The sequence below is a fragment of the Mauremys reevesii genome, linkage group 8, assembly GCF_016161935.1.
Source record: "Mauremys reevesii isolate NIE-2019 linkage group 8, ASM1616193v1, whole genome shotgun sequence".
In the NCBI taxonomy this organism is placed as follows: Eukaryota; Metazoa; Chordata; order Testudines; family Geoemydidae; genus Mauremys; species Mauremys reevesii.
In genome coordinates, this window is record NC_052630.1 from 53,680,795 (window position 1) to 53,700,855 (window position 20,061).

General features: G+C 50.3%; 1 protein-coding gene across 3 annotated transcripts in view; it reads left to right on the forward strand.

Moving 5' to 3' along the window:
* Positions 1–20,061, forward strand: part of CACNA1E (calcium voltage-gated channel subunit alpha1 E) — a 269,347-nt gene that overhangs the window by 204,941 nt on the left and 44,345 nt on the right. For all 3 annotated transcript variants that reach the window (XM_039483760.1, XM_039483761.1, XM_039483762.1), the window contains 7 exons: positions 152–441; positions 3,857–4,016; positions 4,711–4,840; positions 7,305–7,364; positions 8,134–8,240; positions 15,222–15,233; positions 19,350–19,446. In XM_039483760.1, the coding sequence (XP_039339694.1) occupies positions 152–441; positions 3,857–4,016; positions 4,711–4,840; positions 7,305–7,364; positions 8,134–8,240; positions 15,222–15,233; positions 19,350–19,446 (856 nt within the window). The remainder of the gene's footprint in view (positions 1–151; positions 442–3,856; positions 4,017–4,710; positions 4,841–7,304; positions 7,365–8,133; positions 8,241–15,221; positions 15,234–19,349; positions 19,447–20,061) is intronic.

Consider the following 20,061-nt stretch of genomic DNA (forward strand, 5'->3'; position numbering starts at 1 on the left):
TCTCTCCTTTCTGTCTTCTCCATTTCCTCCCCATTTGCTCTCCCTACTCCCCCCTGTCATCTTCTCTTCTGTTGTCCCCACATCCCACCTCTTCCCACCCCATCCCATCTGTCCTTCTCTCTCCCCTTGCCTTCCTCCTTTCTTCCTGTAGAACCAATGAAATCCCAGCCGGTGATGCTGCCTTTGCTGGGGCTATGCAGGAAGTGAGCCCCCTCAAAGTCCCCCTTGAGCTCAACGAGGAGAAGAACACTAGTTTGACAGAGCAGGACTGCAGCGGCCTGGACACCAGTGACCAAGCCCTGCTGGGCAGCTTGCAGATGGAGATGAGCAGAGCCGTCAGCAGGAGCGAACCTGAGCTGTCCTCCGTCACGGCCAACACGGAGAAAGCCACCGAGAGCACCACCATCATGATTGATGTCCAAGACTCCACTGTGGTACAGAGTGAGGACCTGTCTCTTTTGCTGTTCGCCTCTCTCTGATCTGCTTTCCTTCACAGTGGCCCCAGAGGGCTGCTGGGAACACTGTGGATTCCCCAGAGGATCCTCCAGCATTCATGCAGCCCCAGCACTGTCAACCATCCACCCCCACCCCATCATCCCTCAAACCCTGAATTCATAGCCAAGGCCCCATGTCCTGTGTGGCAAGTTGGACCTAAGTCCCGAAGGATGCTCTGGATGGGCTTAGATGACACTAGCTCCCCCACTGTTGCTACCACATGTGCAAAGCCAACGCCAGGGTTTTTCTGTGGCTGGGTGGTTACTAGGCTGCCTCAAATAATAATGGCACTTGCAGCTCTGATTCGTCATGTTCACATCCATTGCTTCATGGTTAGGCCACGTCTCCACTGAGGATCTCAGCCATTAGTAGCCAGGGCCCAGTACAGGGGCACTAACGCACCTCCCTAGTGTAGACCGCCCCAAACACTTTAAACTGTCATTTGATCCAGGGCAGTTTATCCCTGCTTGAACCCCGCCCCCCCCCACACAGTAGGAAACATGCAGGGCATGTCTCCCCCTCTCCCCCGCATACACTCCATTGGGGCCTTGGGGGAAAACTGCAGAGAGCAGCCAGCCAGTGACTCCAGCCATCAGGGGCAGGAGCAGCCAAGGCAGAGACCTTCAGCCGTTCCAGTCAAAAGACTCAAACCTGTTCTCACCCTTCCCCTGCCCTGCTCCCACCCTGCTTCCTCGCCAAGTATGTCTGCGCTGGGGCTGGGAGGTGACCGCTCCTGCTCGAGGAGACGTACCTGCACTAGCGCCCATTGAGCTAGTGAGCTAGAAGAGAAGCACAGCTGGGAGTGGCCTGAGTGGCGGGACGGGGCTAGTCAACCCAAGTACGTAGTTAGTGTCTTGGACAGGATCATCTGTCCTGCTGCTTGGGCCACCACAGCTGCGCTTCTGTTTTTAGCGTGCTAGCTGGCTCAGCGCTAGTGTGAGTATAGACATACCCACATCTCGTCACCTGAGCTTCACTCCACACCTGCCCTTCATACCTTCTCCCCTGCTCCGTCCCTCTCACCCCTTTCCCTTTTCTTGCCAGTTAGCCGATTCTCCTCCTAACGAAACACACCACCCCTAAAACAAAATTATGGAACTAACATGACACTTGCTACCATCCCATTGTTCACTCTGCTTGTGTGTTAGAGCCCTTCTCCCACCCTGGGTCTGCTCTAGTTCAACTGCTAGCTCTTCCTGGTGGGGCTGTCTACCACTCTGTGTTTGTACAGTGCCTAGCACAGGGGTGGGAAAACTATGGCCTATGGGCCGGATCCGGCCTGCCAGCTGGTTTAATCCAGCCCTCAAGCTCCCGCTGGGGAGAGCAGTCTGGGGCTTGCCCCACTCCAGTGCACCACATGCTGCCCCTGCCCCAAGCACTGCCCCCGCATCTCCCATTGGCTGCAGCCAATGGGAGCTGAAGGGGGTAGTGCCTGCAGATGGGGCAGCGTGCAGAGCCACCTGGCCATGCCTCTGCGTAGGAGCTGGAGAAGGGATATGCTGCTGCTTCCGGGAGCTGCTTGAGGTAAGCGCCGCCCAGAGCCGGCACCCCTAAGCCTCCCGCCATGCTCCAACCCCCTGCCCCAGCCCTGATCCCCCTCCCATCCTCCAAACCCCTCAATCCCAGCCTGGAGCACCCTCCTGCACCCCAAACCCCTCATCCCTAGCCCCACCCCAGAGCCCACACCCCCAGTCGGAGCCCGCACCCGCCCCCCTGCCCCAAACCCCTGCCCCACCCTCCGAACCCCTTGGTCCCAGCCCAGAGCATACTCCTGCATCCCAAACCACTCATCCGCAGCCCCACCCCAGAGCCCACATCCCCAGCCGGAGCCCTCCCCCTCTCCCCCATGCCCCAGTCCAGAGCCCCCTCCCACAGCCTGAACTCCTCATTTCTGGCCCCACCCTGGATCCCGCGCACCCAGCCAGAGCCCCCAATCCCAATTTTCTGAGCATTCATGGTCCGCCATACAATTTCTATTCCTAGATGTGGCCTTCGGGCCAAAAAGTTTGCCCACCCCTGGCCTAGCACAATGGGGCTTCAGGCACTGCTGTAATAGACACAACTAAGCAGACGAAAAAAAAGCGGCACTGGAGCGAAACACGATTTTTCCTTTCTACGGGAGGGGTTTGCATTAGTACAGCTAGCCTGGAGGTTGTAACTGGGGCAGATCCCCAGGGTGGGCAAGGCCTTCTTTCCGCTAACTATGGAAATGCAGGAGGAGTCTCTCAGCCATGCTTTGAGACCACAGGGAAACTCCCCCCGCAAGAGCTGTGCTAGAAAAAAAGCCAGGCCTGTGCCAGGAGAGCGGAACAGCCTGATGCATATTGCTCAGGAGAAACCCTCCAGCCCTCGGGCAGAACATAGCACCTCCCCTTTGGGCGTGTGCTGTGCTCAAATGTGTAACTCAGCCCCGGATTCTGCCCTTGACTCCTGCACGGTGTGGGTGTGTCTCACAGTCGTGGCTTGCTGTACAGGGGTTGTTAGTTGCCCACTTTCTCTTGTGCTGTGCCTTGTCTTTTTCTCCCTCTCCATTTCTCCTTCCTACTGTCTCTTTCAGTCCCTCCCCTCTTTCCCATCCATCTTCGCTCATATGACTTCTTTCCCCTTTTCTCTCCTTCCCCCTTTCTCATCTCCATCCTGTCTCCTTCTCCCTACTCCCTCATTCCCTCTCTCCTTCCCTATTGCCAAGGCCTATGCGAAACACTACATTAAACATTATGTACAGTGAACCCATCCCACTCTGATTGCCTGTCAATCAAACCCTAAAAACGAGAGGAACATTTCCCCTCACCTTCAAGGTGAGAGATTTTAAATTGGGTTATTAATTAAACATCACCACAAAAATGTGCCTCGTTAGAGCCCCTTGTCTCTGTCTCTGCTTGACAGTCTGTGTCTGTCCTTTCCTTTTCATCTGTCTCTCGCTAACAGCAGAACTTGCATGTGGGAATGTAAAACAGCAATCTTGCTGTTCACCATCCCTCTCGCTGTGGAGAAATGACATTCTTAGGTGGCTGAGTAGTGTGCATCATTCTTTTTGTTGTTGCACTCACAAGGCAGCAGCCAGAGCAATGACTGAGGAACATGAAGTTTTACAGCAGCCTCGGTGTGCAATACTCTCTTGAAAGTGCTTGTGCAAGGGAGCTAATTTTCGGAATAACAGCTTATTCCAGGCAGGGAAGCCATCAACCAGTTGCCAGTTCCTTGTGGATAACCCACCACTAGGCTGTTCGGTCAAAGCTCATAGTAGCTGTTGATATGGTCAGCCCGTCTCCTAGGAAGATGTCCTATACTTTCATCTAGGGTAAATGTCCCATGCAGCTGTTAGCCTGCTGGGTCAGTAAAAGGATTGATTTCTTTGCAGTTAGCAACAAGACGGATGGAGAAGCCAGCCCCTTAAAGGAGGCAGAGACAAAAGAGGATGAGGGGAAAGAGAAGAAGAAACGGAAGAAGGAGAAAAGCTCAGAGACGGGCAAAGCGATGGTGCCTCATAGCTCCATGTTTATCTTCAGCACGACAAACCCGTGAGATATTCTTTGGTCTTTTTACTGGAATAGCTGAGCCCTGGAGAAGGGAAGGATCTCATGGGGCAGGGCCTTGTAGGTTTTTACCACCAGCCAGTTGGGTCTCTGGAGGAGCTGGGGAAGCCTGAGCCAGCATCGGGGCCTCCCACTTGCACCCACCAACTTCTTGTATTTGCTGCTGCTTCCTCAGCTCCAGGGGGGCAGGAGCAATACTGGCCCAGGCTTTCCCACCCACCTGCTCAGCTACCGCAGCACCCCCAGATGCCCAGCTGGCTTCAGCAACACAACAGGGCTGGGAGATGCATGAGCAGCCTGATGCTTGCTACCCCTGAAGCCATATAGGGGTAGAGCTCAGCCCCTGCAGGTGCATGGACTCCTTGTGACTCCAGCTGCCCAGCTCCTACAATGCCTGGCTCCATTCCATTCATTCGCCATTCAGCCCCCTTGGGCATGTGCATTGTGAGCTTTAATTATATTTTCATTGACTGTTTTTTCCCCCACAAGATCCCTGCCTGATTCAATGCACAGGGGGACAAATTAAGGTTGCACAGGCAACCACAAAATTGGCATTTCCTAATTCTGAGTGCAACTGAACCAATAACCATTAAATGCAGTTTTTTGTGTGTAGCCTTGTCTAAGGCCTGGGTAATGTAGACACACAGCTAGTGATTGCTCTGAACTGTATCTCCTGCAGAGTGCGGAGAGCCTGCCATTACATCGTGAACCTGCGCTACTTCGAGATGTGCATCCTCCTGGTGATTGCCGCGAGCAGCATTGCCCTGGCAGCAGAGGACCCTGTCCTGACCAACTCTGACAGGAATAAAGTAATTGCACACTTTCTTACTGATCTCCCCACTCCCTCCTGCCCAGTACATCAGATGTGCATAGACCAAAGTGGGGAGAGGAGGAAGAACAATTGTACTTGCTAACTTGTCTTGCTCCTTTTCAGACTGGTAGCAGATGGCATGCTGGGATATATTCCCCAGCATCCTCTTTGCTACTGCATGTACCTATCCACATGACACCCTCGATCCTGCCTCAGCGTCAAGTACAGAACTACAAACCCTCAGAGCAACCAGATGCTCACGTATCATTTCCAAACCCTGGCATTCTTTAGTGTGCAGTTAGCGAGAGGGAGATCTGAAGTCTAGGAATATGGGGGGGGGCGGGGCCCAGAGTCAGCTGGGAGGGAAAGATACATCTGGGTACCAAGGGTCAGGAAGGGCATGTGTTTGATGGGAGAGGATATGGTGTCAGGCCAGAAAAGGAAATAGGGTGATTGAGGCAGGCTGGTGGTACTTGTCCGATGTGATGGACAGATGAACTGAGACTGCCCAAGAGGTGAGGTTTTATATAGCGAGATAACTAACGCGTGATCGTTATCCCACCGTGAAATCCTGGGGGAGACAAAGCACCTGTAGTTTTCCCCATGACATAGCAAGGTAAGGCTGGTGTTATACCTTTGCCTGTAACTGACCTTGCCTAGTGTATCTGTAGGTCACTCCAGTAGGAAGCACAGCAAGATAGCTAGTGCACATGACTTTCCTGCAGTAAACTGCACCTTTTCTTAGCAGTGAAGACATAGCCGGAGTTGGGCTGGGGGATGTCAAGATTAAAGGAAAGGAGACTGAATGAAGGGGCGTGCAGCGAGATGGTCACAGGAACAGCATGAGCAGAAGCCGGTGGTTTGACAGGGCTCACAAGAAAGAGAGGGAGCAGGACAGATGGCCATTGCTGTGATGCGGGTCTCATCTTATCACATCACGCCACCCAGCAGGAGTGAGGCTAGGAAAAAGGTTTTGTGTTGATTTGTCCAAGGAAAATTGAATGGGGGCTTAGTTGTCGAATGAGAAATCGCAGTTTGTTCCAGTGTTATTGTAGCCGTTACTTTGTCGCAATGTAATGGGTGTGTTACATCCGTCAGTCACTGGAGGACAAGCTGTTGATCAGATCTCACCTGCACTTCAGCAGCCTGGGTGCACTGACAGACTGAGCAGGGGATGAAAGCACAGACCAGCCTCGGTTACTTTGTAAGCCACTTAGAATGGCCATCATGCCTGGAGGGGCCCTTCTAGGAGAGCCTACCTGAAACCAGCCATTTGTGCTGCATGGGGCAGAACCAGAGTTGGAATTTATCAAGCTGGGATGGCAAATCCTTACTTGTCTTTGTTGTTGGTGATACAGACTGCACAAGTAAATTGAGTCAGGAATCTGGCATTAGCGAGCCTCAGCTCAGGTGGGCCTGTCAGTCACTGTTCCCAGGATACCATGTCACAGTAGTCAAATCGTCCCCTTTCTACTGATGTTCATGCAGGCAGAAATTCATCCCTGTGCAGAGTGGCAGCCCAAAGGCTGTGCAGGATCTATGTCGTCTTTGGGGGGCCTCAGTTGGATGTAAGAGGACGCATGCCTGGTGCTGGCCCAGCACAGAAGTGAATTTCACCCCCAGCTAGCAGAGTGGCAGGGGATGCTGCCCCTTTAACAGAAGAAGAGACAGTCTGCAGAAGACTCCATGGCAGAGAGGAGGAAGGAGTCTGAAGTCAGTGCAGCATTAGGAGCAGCAGGGAGTGATGGAGCGGGCAGCGAGGGAAGATTAATGGGAGGCAGAGTGAAGTGGGGGAGCAGAGCAGGGCCAGAAGGGAATGGAAGCGGGGAATGGGAAGGATGAGCGTGCCTCCAGTTATTTCTCACTGCGCTGCATGGACATGGAGGATCTGAATTCCTGTCGCACTGGTCTGAGTTAAAAATCAAACCGGCGTTCGCTACTGCACAGGCCGCTGGAAATCCTCTTCAGCTGCCCCCAGCACTGAATGATTTCTAGACCCAATGACCGCAATTGGTTAGCTCTGGCAGGGTACATTAGCCGGGGGAGGCAACAATGCTAGTGTAACAGAGGGCTTTACCTAAGCAGGGATGGGAATTGGGCGTCCCAGCCACAAGTCTCTGCAGAGAGGCCTTCAGCTCCTCCTGGCTGAGACACAAAGGTACCCAAGATTTTATAGCATAGGTAGCGGCTTGATGAATGGACAGGAAGTTTTCATGGGATACCTGGATTAAGTTTCCGGCTGTGCCATGCTCCCAGGTAATAGGCTCTTTCCTAGCTTGGCTCCAGGACAAGAATTTAGGCCCTGCTTTTGATCTTCAGCGGTGGAGGAGTTAGTGTGGGTCCATTGGAGGGTGCACGAGTGAGCCTCCCAACGTGCAGCCCCGGGCGCGTGAACACTGTACAGCTGCCAGCTGAGGGGATGTTCCTCCCATACACCCACTGCCTCTGCTCTGTCTTCGCAGGTCCTGAGGTATTTTGACTATGTTTTCACGGGTGTCTTCACCTTTGAGATGATTATAAAGGTAAGAGAATCACTCGGAGGAGCTCCCGAAAGCCAATGTAGTGAGCTGGAGAGGGGAGCGGGAAGACGGATGTGTATTGCTTTCCCAACAGGGTCCCCTTAAATTACAGCTGTTTCCTTAATGCTGCCACCTGCTGGCAAGCGGAGTGGCTGTCAGGGCTGTCCCACGGGCCACTGCTCTACCTGTACAAAATTCTGCACAACATATTTGGTCAGAAGAAAGTAAATGAGGGTGGCTGTCACTTTAACCCCTAGAGCCGCCCAGATCCATTGCTATGCCTTGCCCTGTCACTGCCTGGTGTGCTGAACTGCAGGCTGTGCAGCACCGTTGAAGGTGAGGGTACTCCAGGCAGCGGAGCTTAGCCCTGAACTCTCTCTCCCTTAGTGCCAAGTGAGCCTGGAAAGGTCAGGTGGAATGGTGGGAGGGCGGCTGTTGGCACAATCTCAGTTTACTGTGACTTCCTTGTGGATGGAAATTGTCTGAGCATTGCTGTGAGCAGAATGTGAAATCAGAGCTTGGGGTTAGTTCTGTCTTAAATTTGGATTTAAAAAAACCCTTTATGGAACCTCCTGCAAATCCTGACCTGACTGCATCCCAACAAGACAGAGGCAGCAGAATCCAAGGGCTGGTCAACCACGATGCTCCCTGAAGTCAATGGGGCCAGTGGGGCGCTCAGCAACCCTGAAAACCAGGCCCCCTGTGGGCTGGTTTTTACTTGATGATGCTACATGAGATATTTACTGCCTGTGTTTTCATCCCTTCCCTGCAGATGATAGACCAGGGCTTGATCCTGCAGGACGGCTCTTACTTCCGAGACCTCTGGAACATCCTGGATTTCATCGTGGTAGTCGGGGCACTGGTGGCTTTTGCCTTGGCGTAAGTGGCTGTCTCCCATTTTACCCTGCTTTCCCAGGGTGATGTGTCGAGCCGCTCTTGGCAGGGCGAGCTTAGGATGGCAGCGAGAACCAGCTGGGTTTCTCTTGTGAATCCATTCCTTCTTTGATCTCCTTCACTTTCTGAATACCTCCCATTCCTTTGGCAGTCCACAGTCACACTGCAGAGACAGAGTCCTACCAGGTTGGCCCAGCCTCCCAGCAACGCAGCTGCTGACTTCTCCCTGTCAGCGTTGGTGGGGACATCAGCCGGGGACATCAGCCACTGACATGGAAGAAAGGAGGAGACAGAGGGGGGAAGAAAGAAGGAGAGCAGGGGTGGCAGATATGGAGTTAGGCACCTGCTAATTATACCTAGGGTGGACAGAGGTGACACAAGTACGGTGTGAGGCAGAGCTGGTACTGGCAAACAAACACTTATTCCCATGCAGTGATGACATCCGCGGGCCAGTTCCCATCACATGCCTCCTGGTGGAAGGGGGGCATTTCCCTCAGGAAATGCTACAGGCCTGTACTCCTCATTAAAGATAGCAGCACAACTGGCTGTTTTAACCTTTTTGTCCTCTGTGCCACCAGTTGTATTATCAGGGACATCCTGGGAGCGGTACATTAGCCAGCAGGGACAGGCCAGTCCCAAGGGGCAGAAAATTCTGCAGTTCCTTAGCTTCGCCTTGATCGGCATTCTCCATTTTGAGGTGCAGGCTCGTGGCATGCAGTTTCTCAATCTCAGAGAGGTATGGCGTGAGGACTGGCTTGCCGTTTAAAAGCCATTCAGAGCAGGAGAGATACTTTGCACTTAGCACACAGGACGGGTGGGGAAGAACCTGACATGCTGACCTTCCTGAACGCTCAGAAGCCAAGTGGTTTCAACCTAGACTGCTCCAAGGCAGTCTACACCAGGATGGCACTGCCCTGCTTATTCTGTGCATTGTGATGGGGACAGAGAAAAGGAGCATACCTGCTCCTCATGCTGACCTCATCAGGTCCTCGCCCCAGTCAGTGAGGATCTGCCTTTTTTCCTTCTGTTTCCAAGGGAGATATTTGGGGTTAGAATTAATTTCTGCCCGTTTGCCGAGCCCCCTCCATCCCATTGAGTGAGGACATGACCAGAGCTGAAAGTAAAATTGAAAACTTACTGGCTCCTCCTACCCCCACCCCCGCCGCCGCCCTGGAAGGGGCAGGGCCTCGGGTGGAAGGGGCGGGGTTGGGGGGGACAAAAGGGGTAGAGACGATAAAGCGCTGCCGTGACAGCACTTTAAGCAGGGTCTTTGCCACAGCAGTGCTTTAACGTCGCTGCCCCTTTTGCACTCCTCCATCGGCATCCCTGCCACTAGGGACCCGGCAGGGGGCACAAAAGCAGCAGCGATGTTAAAGTGTTGCCACGGCAGCGTTTTAAAGTAAGGCGGCAGGGGCCGGTACCGGCAGCCACTTTTTACTGGTATGCCGTACCAGCCCGTACCGCCTTACTTTCACCCCTGGACATACGGTGTCAGCTCAGCGAGGGGCTGGTCTGTACTTCCCTGGGAAGGATGGGGGTGGAGATCTGGGGGCTCTGAGTCCATGATGATGGCCACGGTATAAGAACCTGAATAGAATTTCAGAGAAGGACATCTTGAGGGCCAGTGATCCTGCTGAGCGGTGTCTGCTCAGTGCTCGGGTACCTCCTGAGGAGGGAAGGAGCGGAGAGCAGGGCCCTCTGTGCCAGCATGCTGTGAGTTTGTCATATTGTTGTTCTTTCTTTGTGCCTTTGAAACGTGCGCTCGTGGCTTTAGTGCTGGTGGAAGGGGAGGGACTGACAGTCGTGGAGAGCGAAGCCCTCTGTTTGTCCACAGCTCAGGTACTGTGCAGGGGGCCTCAGGGGTCCTGAGGCCTGAGGTCACTCGATGGATTATGGGCCATAATCCATCACTCCCCTTTCTGTGTGTCACTTTTCCCGCTCCCCCTGGCACATACACCTGCTCATTCTCGCTCCCTCTCTCACTGGCTCATGCACTTGCTCTCGCTCTCTCTCTCTCTCACACTCTCTGGTCCTTTCAGTCACAGCTCTCTTCACGAAGAGCCCTGGAGAATTCAGCTGGCTCTGCATCTGGCCAGGTTAGCTGGGGACCCAACCAGAAAGTGAAGTGGGGGAATGAGGTCAGCCCTCTGGGACCTACCTGGTGCCATATCTTGAGGATTGAGCCAGGCTGCCAGGTGACTGAGCAGGTACTCTGCTAGGTGGGGATATAACTGACTCCTTGGATAGTCTTCAGGTGATTTAGAGTCAGCTATGCCACAGGAGCTGTCTAGCAGCTCTACCAGCTGGGGAGAAAATACAGGTCTTCCTGCCTCCTGTCCAGGTTCTCTTTCTCATGGAGATTGAACTCATCCCCATTTGAGCTACTCTTCTGGCTGTGGCTCCGCCTGTAAGAACAGCCGCTTGTACTGGGGATATCAGCAATTAAGGATAGGCTGCGCAGCTCAAGGGATAGGTAGTAGGATAATGGAGCCTTTCATGTCTCGGTCACCATTCAGATCCAGCCCAGCTAGTAGTTACTGGAAGTTCTTACCATCTGCTGGCTGTTGGTGGCTTCTCAGCCCGTTTTCCAGTGGACAAGTGTCTGCATCACAAAAACCACCACCACAGTTAGCACTAACCAACCCCCTATTTTTCAGCCTCAACAGAAAGGACAAAGATTGATTGAATGGCACCTGGTGACTACACTGCTCTCACCCACATTGGTGGTCCTTCTTGGTCAGTGTTGGGTCCCATCAGCAGGGCAATGTGGGGGAGCTTACGTTGTCACTGCATAGGCTGTGCCTGTTCTGTGGCTAAACAGAACTTCAGTCTGCAGAGCTGTCAGCCTGACACTGTCACCACCACATCCTCTCCCTCCCATCAACCCAGACAATGCCCAGGGTTCTGTCCCCAGTGTTTTGCAGGCCCAGATGGCTTCCTCAGTGACTGGCAACTGGCTCCTTTACAACTATGGCCATCTCTAAGAAAGGGAATCTATCTTTTGGCACCGGGGAGCAGCTGAATTCTCAATGGAAAGCACTCTGTCCATTGGTTTAAACACTCAAAATTCCAACACAGAAGGCCCACATGCCTTCATGTATGTTTGCAGCAAACATATATGTTGCCCTACATAGTAGTGCTAGATATATAGATCAGTAGCTGCTTACACCATGTACAAGAGCTCTTTATAATGTAAACCAGCAAATTTTTCCCGGGGCATTTGTCTCCTGTTTTTGAGAAATGATCTGATGCTCATAACCTTGGGTAGGGAAAGAAGACAAGAATTGCCTCAGTGTAATGACGGCTGCTCCTTTGTGATTTCCAATCGGCTTTTACATTATAAAGCATTTATAAGAACACCTGTCTCTCCTTTGGATTGCCTGTCACCTCCTCAGCCTAGTGGGTGGAGCTTTTTCTCTGGCACTGTGCACTGCCAGGCATTGGCACATCTGCTGCCATCCTCTGTTCCTGCGGAGATGCAGAATGTTCACCAACTATAAATGTCCGTAGCTGCCTGCCTTGCTCCATTGTGGTTTCAAGGGGAAGCGTCTTCTGGATTGCTCTTGAATTCACTTTTCTTTTCCCTGGATGATCTTCTTTGTATGGAATTTGGTTTTCACACACAGGGGCTATGCACCCCTCTCCCTTGTCCACCTTTGCTTTTTGGGGGAGCAAAACAAAGGCACACAGCCTTGGACTTTTTGGGTATTTGCACATCTAGCTGGGTTACTGCCATGCCATTTGTGAAGGAGGGGCTGTCTTACGGCCTTGCTGTATATTTGTGGCGACCCATAACGCCAATTCTGTGGGTGATGTCAGTCTATTATGTTTGTTATCAATCTCAATGTGGTAGAGTCCTGAAATCGGGAGACTTGAGCTTAGTGAGTCAGAGATGGAACACTGGATCCAGGTGCGGGGAGAGGCGGGGAGTGGAGGTTGGCATGTATAGAATATCCTTACAAAGGTATGTCATCACCTTCAGTATTTCTCATGGGAAGAAACGCTAGAACACTCATGGAGTATTTGAATGTTCTGTAAATTTGTGCAAGTTTTGATACCTTCTCTTCATTCGAGGAGGTTTGCCCCAGGACGCTCCACTATGGTTGTGGAATCAGCAACGTGTATCTGATGCAATCCAATGGGCACAAGGCCAGATGTTGGAAGAACAGGTTCTCTAGATACACAGCATTCAGTCTATTGTTTGATGGCACACAGTTGTCACAAAACGGCCATGCAATCCTTGTGTGTTCTTGTGAGGTTTCCAGAGAAATAACCAGAGCCTGGTTGCTATTAAAAATTAATCCAGACAAACCCAGATCTGTAAAGCCACAAATCCATAGATCACCTGCTACTTCACCATGTCACCTAAAACTCTGGTATGCCATCAAAGAGAGAAGCCATCTTAACTCCTCTTACTCAAACTTTGCCTAGAGAGCTAATGTATCTAACTAAATGCAGCCTACATAACCCCCCCCCCCGCAAACATACCTACAAAGGTCTCTATTTAATAAATAATAATAATAAATAATAACTAAATACACTGCTAGGTATTTTCTCCCCTCATGCTCTTATTAGGTATTATGTAAACTAGCAACACTCATTTGCAGCTTTACATGTGCACCAAAAGGTGGCAATAGCCATTTCTACAGTGTTATAAAAGGTTGAGCCCCTGTACTTCTTGAGAGTAAGGAGCTCGGCAGGGCCGGCTCTAGGCAGCAGCTCTCCAAGCATGTGCTTGGGGCGGCACTTTCCAAGGGGAGGCACTCTGGCTCCTTTTTTTTTTTTTTTTTTGCTTGGGGTGCAAAAAGCCGGGAGCCGGCCCTGAGCGGAGGTGAGCTGCGGCGGTGTGGGGCGCAGGGAGGGCTGCAAGAAGTAACCCGGGACCACTCCCCCCCCCAGCTCACCTCTGCCTCCTCCCCGGAGCGCATCGCCACTCCGCTTCTCCTCCGCATGCACAACCCCCCCCCCCCAGAGATTTCTGGAATTTCCGTATGCACTCAGCAGCGCTAGCAGTGCTCCCTCAGAGGACGAGTGGCATGCCAAGAGTGCTGAGTGCACGGGAAAATTCCAGAAACCTCAGTGTTCCAGGCCTACCAGGAGGCCTCACTCATATGGGAAAAAACTGCCGTCGTCTGCTGCTAATCAACAAATTTATCAATGAAAGTTTATTTACTAGCATGAAGCAGCATTTTAAAGCCGAATTGTGGGTATCCCAGCCAAATTTCCTTTGAAAACAAAAGAAGCGTACTTGTTTTGATGGTTGGGGATGAGCCATAGTCCTGAGAAGTCTCCTCATGAAACTCACCACAGCTGTGCCTGTGCAACCATTTGCTAATGTTGGAGTGAGGCTCCTTCCCAAGCCATGGTGGGACAGGAGCAGTAAGGCATAAGCCGTTGGAAATTCCCATAGAAAGAGTGGTTAAGGCACAAGCCTGTGGCTTGAGAGCTGGGTTCAGTTCCTGGCTCTGCCATAGACTTTCTGTGACCTTGGGCAAGTCACTTTTTCTGTGCCTCAGTTCCCCATCTGTGAAATGGGGATAGTGATACTTAACCAACACCCCCATGAGAGAGGGATGTGAAGTGCTGCATTACTATGGTGATTGAGGGTTGTGATAAGTTGCATAGAAAAGCTGATTCATAATAGAACCTGTATGTATGTGATGGATCAGGGTCACAAGGCCCTGAGAACCACTGCTGCAGAGATAAAACTCGTAATTAGAAACTAACAAAATCTTCAGTGTCTACAGAGTTCAGGCAAACCTACAGGACACCGGTCTGAATCTAAATCCAAGCCAGAGCTAGTGCTCAGAGACTAAGCTCCCAGAATATGCTTCCTGGTAGTTCCAAAGTAGATGAGACTCAGAGGTGGGCGCCATCATACAAACTGCTGTTTGGTTAACCTGGATTTCACCTAATCTTATTCCACTCCAAATCTAATGGTCAGTAGCCAAATGATCTCCAGCAAATCCTGGCCCGTTTAGAGATTACACAATAACCAGCTACATTCTCAGCAACATTCTGATCGTATCAAAGACCAGTTTTCAAACAAACAGGGGAGAAGCCTGGTGCAACAGCAGTTCCAGAGAGACCACAGCTCCAGTGAATCCCCACAGTCAAACTTTTAGCTTAGTTATTTTATATATATAGCCTCCAGAGTATATAATGCTCCATGTACGTGTCCTTCAGGGACTAGACTGGGATGACCACCACATTCATTCCATGTTCTGTCTATTTTATTCAGATAGGAGAGGGGTAGGGCTTGTGCCCGTTGTGTCATCCAGCATACCTCGCTCCTCTGGCTTCTCTTGTATTAGTGACCACACCTCAGCTACAAACCAACTTCCTCTTCTCATCTGAATTTAGAGTATGTTAATCAGGATCAAGAGAGGTGGGTGGCTCCAGGTGACATGTAGATTAGTCATTCCTGATTTTCCATGGAGAAGAGGTTAATGTCTTGAACAGGGCCGGCTCCAGGCACCAGCTCAGCAAGCAGGTGCTTGGGGCAGCCAAGGGGAAGGGGCAGCACGTTGGGCTCTTCAGCGGCAATTCGGTGGTGGGTCCCTCACTCCCTCTTGGAGGGAACGACCGGCTGCCGAATTGCCGCCGAAGAAGAAAGTGGCGTGGAGGAGCAGGTGCCAATCGCAATCGTGGCTTTTTTTTTTTTTCCGCTTGGTTCCTGGTAAATGGAATCTTCTTAGTGGTACTGTGGATATACAGGTTGCCTTTTAAATTCAGGTTGGGCTGGGTTGGGGGGGAGGGGGAGAAGCAAAAAAAAGGCCTTGTAGTGCTGAAATGTGTAGAATATCCGAATGCCAAGGCTGTGAGACAGGCTTATGATTCCACTCTAATGCAGATCTTGTTCCCTGTCATCCTTGTCTCTCTCTCTTGGATTTTCTTATCTTCTCTGTTTTCTCCCCACCTGTTGTTTGTTTTTGTTTTGCGGCTGCCTGACTGGATCACCCACAGGAATACATTGGGGTAATTATACTGTTTGATTCTCTTTGGGGTTACGGGCCAGGGAAAATGGGCTTTGGGGGAAGGTGGTTTGTCTGACTGTGTAACTGAAGTTTTCTTATCCCATACGACTTCCTGCCTACATTTGTCCTTTCTACCTTGCAAAGTCATCAGCACTTCATGCTAAGGAGATAAAGGTGGAGAGAATTTGAGTGGGGTGGGGATATCAAAATCGTGTGGGTGCACACATCAGAACATTGTAAAGGATGCAAGTTCTGTGCCCCATATTCAATCCTTCCAGCTGTGACTATCTGGGCCCAATGAACTGGGCCTCAGATGGAACATCACCAGGTGTATATTGGAAATCCTCACAAGGAGAGAGACCGGGGTTTGTATTCCAGGATAGATAGAAGAACACACAACAGTCTCTCTCTCTCTCTCTCTCTCTCTCTCAGTGTGTGTGTGTGTGTGTGTGTGTGTGTGTGTGTTGGAAATAAACACACAGTGGAGATTGATGAAGAGTACCATGTCCATGGTACAATAGGAAGCCATGGTTATATGCCCTATCCTTCTTTTTTCATAAAGCGGTAGCAGATGCTATCCCAATCAGAGAGATCAATTGGCTGAGTTTTCCAAACCTTGCATTCTGCTGTTTGGACTATTCCATGTTCAAGTGGTAGAGTGGCGGAGTGAATTATCATCTTCAGCTGAGTGGCATAGATGAGCACAGCTCCAGGATCAGATCCTGTATATTTCATTTTGGACCCCAAAATGAAAAGAAACCTGAAGATCTTCTCCAAAAAACATTTGAGTTCCTTTTCTTTGGGAAAGGTGATTGATAACATTGTTCCCAGGGGCCACTTTAATAGCTAGTCAAAATGCTTGTGAGCCAGCCTGTGACTTTCCTAGAAGTATTCTCTGGGGACTATGTGATAATAGAGTGTCTTGTGGAAGAGACCCCCGTGTTCTCACTAGGGTGACCAGATGTCCCTATTTTATACGGACAGTCCCAATTTTTGGAGCTTTTTCTTACATAGGCATCTATTTCCCCCAACCCTGTCCCGATTTTTCACACTTGCTAGCTGGTTCTAACTGAAGACATAGCACTGTTCAGTCCTGGGTGTTCATGTTAGAGTAGTGTGACACATAATGATTTTAGTTCCGTTGGCCCTTTTAAAGGGTCGCTGTGTGTATGTGCACCCCTTGTGTTTTAGACACACAAGACAACTCTGCATGAAATTACTGAGTCTTGCCAATGCCCAGGTTAAAACTATGAAGAATTCTACATACTTTTCACCAGGCACTGTAAATCGCTCTCCCTCTCTGGCAGCCCCTTTCCTTGGTCTCAGTAGGGACAGAGGGAGAAGATCCCTGACATCCCTTAACTCTCCCACATCTCAGGTGAGGATCACAAGCCCCCAGACCTGGGCTTTCCACCTACACTTTGCCATCTCCTGTGGAAATCTTAGCTCTCTCTTCTCCCACTGATTTTTCAGGGATGGCTGTATGATGTGTCCCCGGGGGCGGCTCTAGCTTTTTTGCTGCCCCAAGCACGGCAGGCAGCCTGCCTTCGGCGGCTTGCCTGTGGGAGGTCCACTGGTCCCGCCGATTCGGTGTACCCGCTGCCGAATTGCCGCCGAATCCGCGGGACCAGCGGACCTCCCACAGGCAAGCCGCCGAAGGCTGCCTGACTGCCGTCCTTGCGTGTCCTTGGAGCGCTGGTGCCTGGAGCCACCGCTGCATGTCCCCCTTCCCATTCTGCTTCAGAGAGAGGAACAAGTCAAACACTTTTTCTTTCCCATTCCTTGCAAATCCTTAGCAGGTAAATTCAGGAAATAGGTGCTTTGCCCTGTCCTCTTCCATCCTGCAGCAATAGGAATGAGAAATGATCCTCCGGTCCCACTTATGCTGCTTCACACTGCCCTTTACCTTGGTCTGGGGCTGAGACCCCCAGGGTGCACTCGGCTATTGGTGTTTCAGTCCCAGAATAAAGCAAAGGGTGGTGCACAGCAATAGGGTCTGAGGACCATTTTCTGGTCCCACTGTGAGATGCCTGTCTTACTGAGTATTTGGCAAGAGCTCCACCTCCCTGAAGAAGAAGGGTTAGGGGCAGGACCTGACAGTTGCCCCTGAAAAGCTCCTGAGTGCCAACAAGGTTTCCCCACTCCTCCCCCCAGCAGATACCAAAAGATCAGGAGGAAGCCTGTTTGGAGATGCTGATCCAGGACCTGCCAAGCCAAAAGAAACCTGAGACAAGGCAAAATCTTCCTGGTTTCACATTTTGGGCATAACTCTAAACTCCCCAAGCTTTGTCAAAACCGCTTGTGAACTCTTGGTTTCACTAGAAAAAGCTCACACAGTCCTAGTATCATATGTCAGCTACTGACCGCTAGATGTTCCCTCTCAATCCCTTTCACAGCATATTCCTTGTGAGGTGAGGAGAACATCTCACCAGGGGGCCCTCACACTGCTGGGCTGAGAAAATGGGCTGCAATTTGGCTTCCAAATAAAAAACAGTCTGTCTCCCAAAGGCTTTAAAAAAATAGGAGGTGAAAATTGCACAGGCGGCGCCACAGGCCAGCAGAGTCTGATAAATGTTTCTGCGAGAGGTCTCGACGTGTTGAAACATCTCCCACAGGGTAACAGTGCCAAAGCATGAAGTGGGTTAATTCCAATGTTTGTGCAATTGCGTTAAATGTGGTGTTTGTGGGGTTGTACTGTTCTTCAGGAGTTTTAATTAGTGTTTTTCTTTGCATCTGTTTATGGTTAGGTCTGTTATTGTGCTTTCTATTGTATTAACCCTTACAAAAGGAGCCGTGCAATTAGAAGTACCCTTTGTCATAAGTCTCCTTTTAGAGGTTTTCAAGTACAGCAGATGGATGCAAAATGTACTGAAAGCCTTGTATATTTTACTAATACAAAATAAGATTCTGATTGTTCTCAGATCAGAATATTGGTAGCTACCCACCTAGGTTTTTGGGTTTGGATTTTTTTTTTAAATCACAGTTTAAATCAGGGTTTTAACAACATTTCCCTTGACAAAAATCTCTTTTTTCCTTATAACCATAGTATAAGGTTATGCTATAGATCAGTGGTCACCACACTTTTTTGATCGCACACCCCTATCAGTAAAAAAATTTTGAGCAAAAAAAAAATGGTGCTTGGACTCCCGCCTGATGAAGCAAAAAAAAAAAAAACCGCTCCTCCTGCCGTGCACCCCCAAAGATCCTCTGTGTGCACCCCACTTTGGAGACCACTGCTATAGATTACCCGTCAGATTGATTAGGGAAAACATTTCTCAGCCCAGCAAGCCACAGCTAATAGCAGGCTAGTTAATGGTGAGTGAGCCCAGGTTTTTCAGCCATGAAACAACTGAGGACATGGCCTAAGCTTATCTAGGACAGAGAGGGCTGATACTAGAGATGAGTGCAGTAGAAAAATCTATGCTAGATACCAGTAGATAGAGCACTTTGCCAACAAAGGAAATTTGCATTCTTCTATTTTGTACATTATTGTTGTTATAGCGATGTAATTTGCTTACAGCAGAAGCAGTTGTTTAAAAATTGCAACATTGGTGACATTTTGTTCTTTGCGTTTGCAAATTGCACAGAGCGGAGAAAGCGTTTGCATTAGGAAAACAAACTCAGACATGCCAGGCAGCATGAGTTTATGACATCGGAGGAATGCTGTGTGGCGTGGGGCCTTTGAAACAGATGGCCCAGCACAGCGAGAGTGTTGGATCACCTGCATTAACCTTGTTACCTCACTCTTTCTCACAATAACAAGATTTGCTACTGCAGTTGATTCTCGATGAAGGGGGAATGCACTAAAGCTGATTTTGAGCTTAGTGCTCTGCTTGCCGTCCTCTGATCCAGAGACACCTAATTTTTCATTTGCAAACGTTTTCAGTATGTGTTTTGAACACCCATTGTTTTTGGAGACAGGTACAGCCCCCTGGACACTAATGGATTGACACCAGCTTTCACCTAGGCTGCCTGTGGCCCTAGATTTCTCGTGTGCATGTTTTGGGAAGTAGTGAATGCTGTTGAAAATCTCCAATGAGTTCCTCCCAAACTCAGGAAGTTTATTGCCTCTCTTTTTTTTGTTTTTGGGTGTGTGTGCCTCCTTCCGACTCTGTAGGACCAACAAAGGCCGGGATATCAAAACCATTAAGTCTCTGCGTGTGCTCCGGGTCTTGAGGCCTCTGAAGACCATTAAACGATTGCCCAAACTCAAGGTAATGCTTAAAATTCTCTGTCCTCGGTTCCGTTTCTCCCCAGCTTCAGACAGAATCCTGGTGAGGTATCAATCAGAGTATCTCCCAACGTAGAAGAGAGATCCTTCCTCGTTACTCTCTCATTGCATTTGAATTCCAGCCCATGGAATTGGGACCAATTCCCTGGTTAGGAATAGATAAAGTAGTGCTTGTGCTTTATATCAATTAGCTTTCATTCCCAAACCTCAAAGAAATCAACAAACATTACAGATTGGTTTACAGGTCTCCTACAAACTCAAGTCTTCAGTCATGGCACCTTACTAATAATAGACGGCTTAAATTTCATATATGGATACTCAGTCATGTAAAGCAGGTGTGGATTCTTAAATGCCCATTGGATGTGGGACTGAGGAACCCTGTTTTGGCACCCACAGTATACAGGAATCATTTAACCTGCCACTGCAATGAAAAATAGCCTCAACACAAGCCCCCAGATCCTGGGTGCTGACTCCGATAGGTTGATGGAACCCCCAGACCTGGATCCCTCCACCAACAAACTTTGGGAAAGCTCAGCTCTTGATCTAAATGTCTGCCTTTAGATCCCACCAAGACTGCCTGAGCTCCTTTTGCACTGAG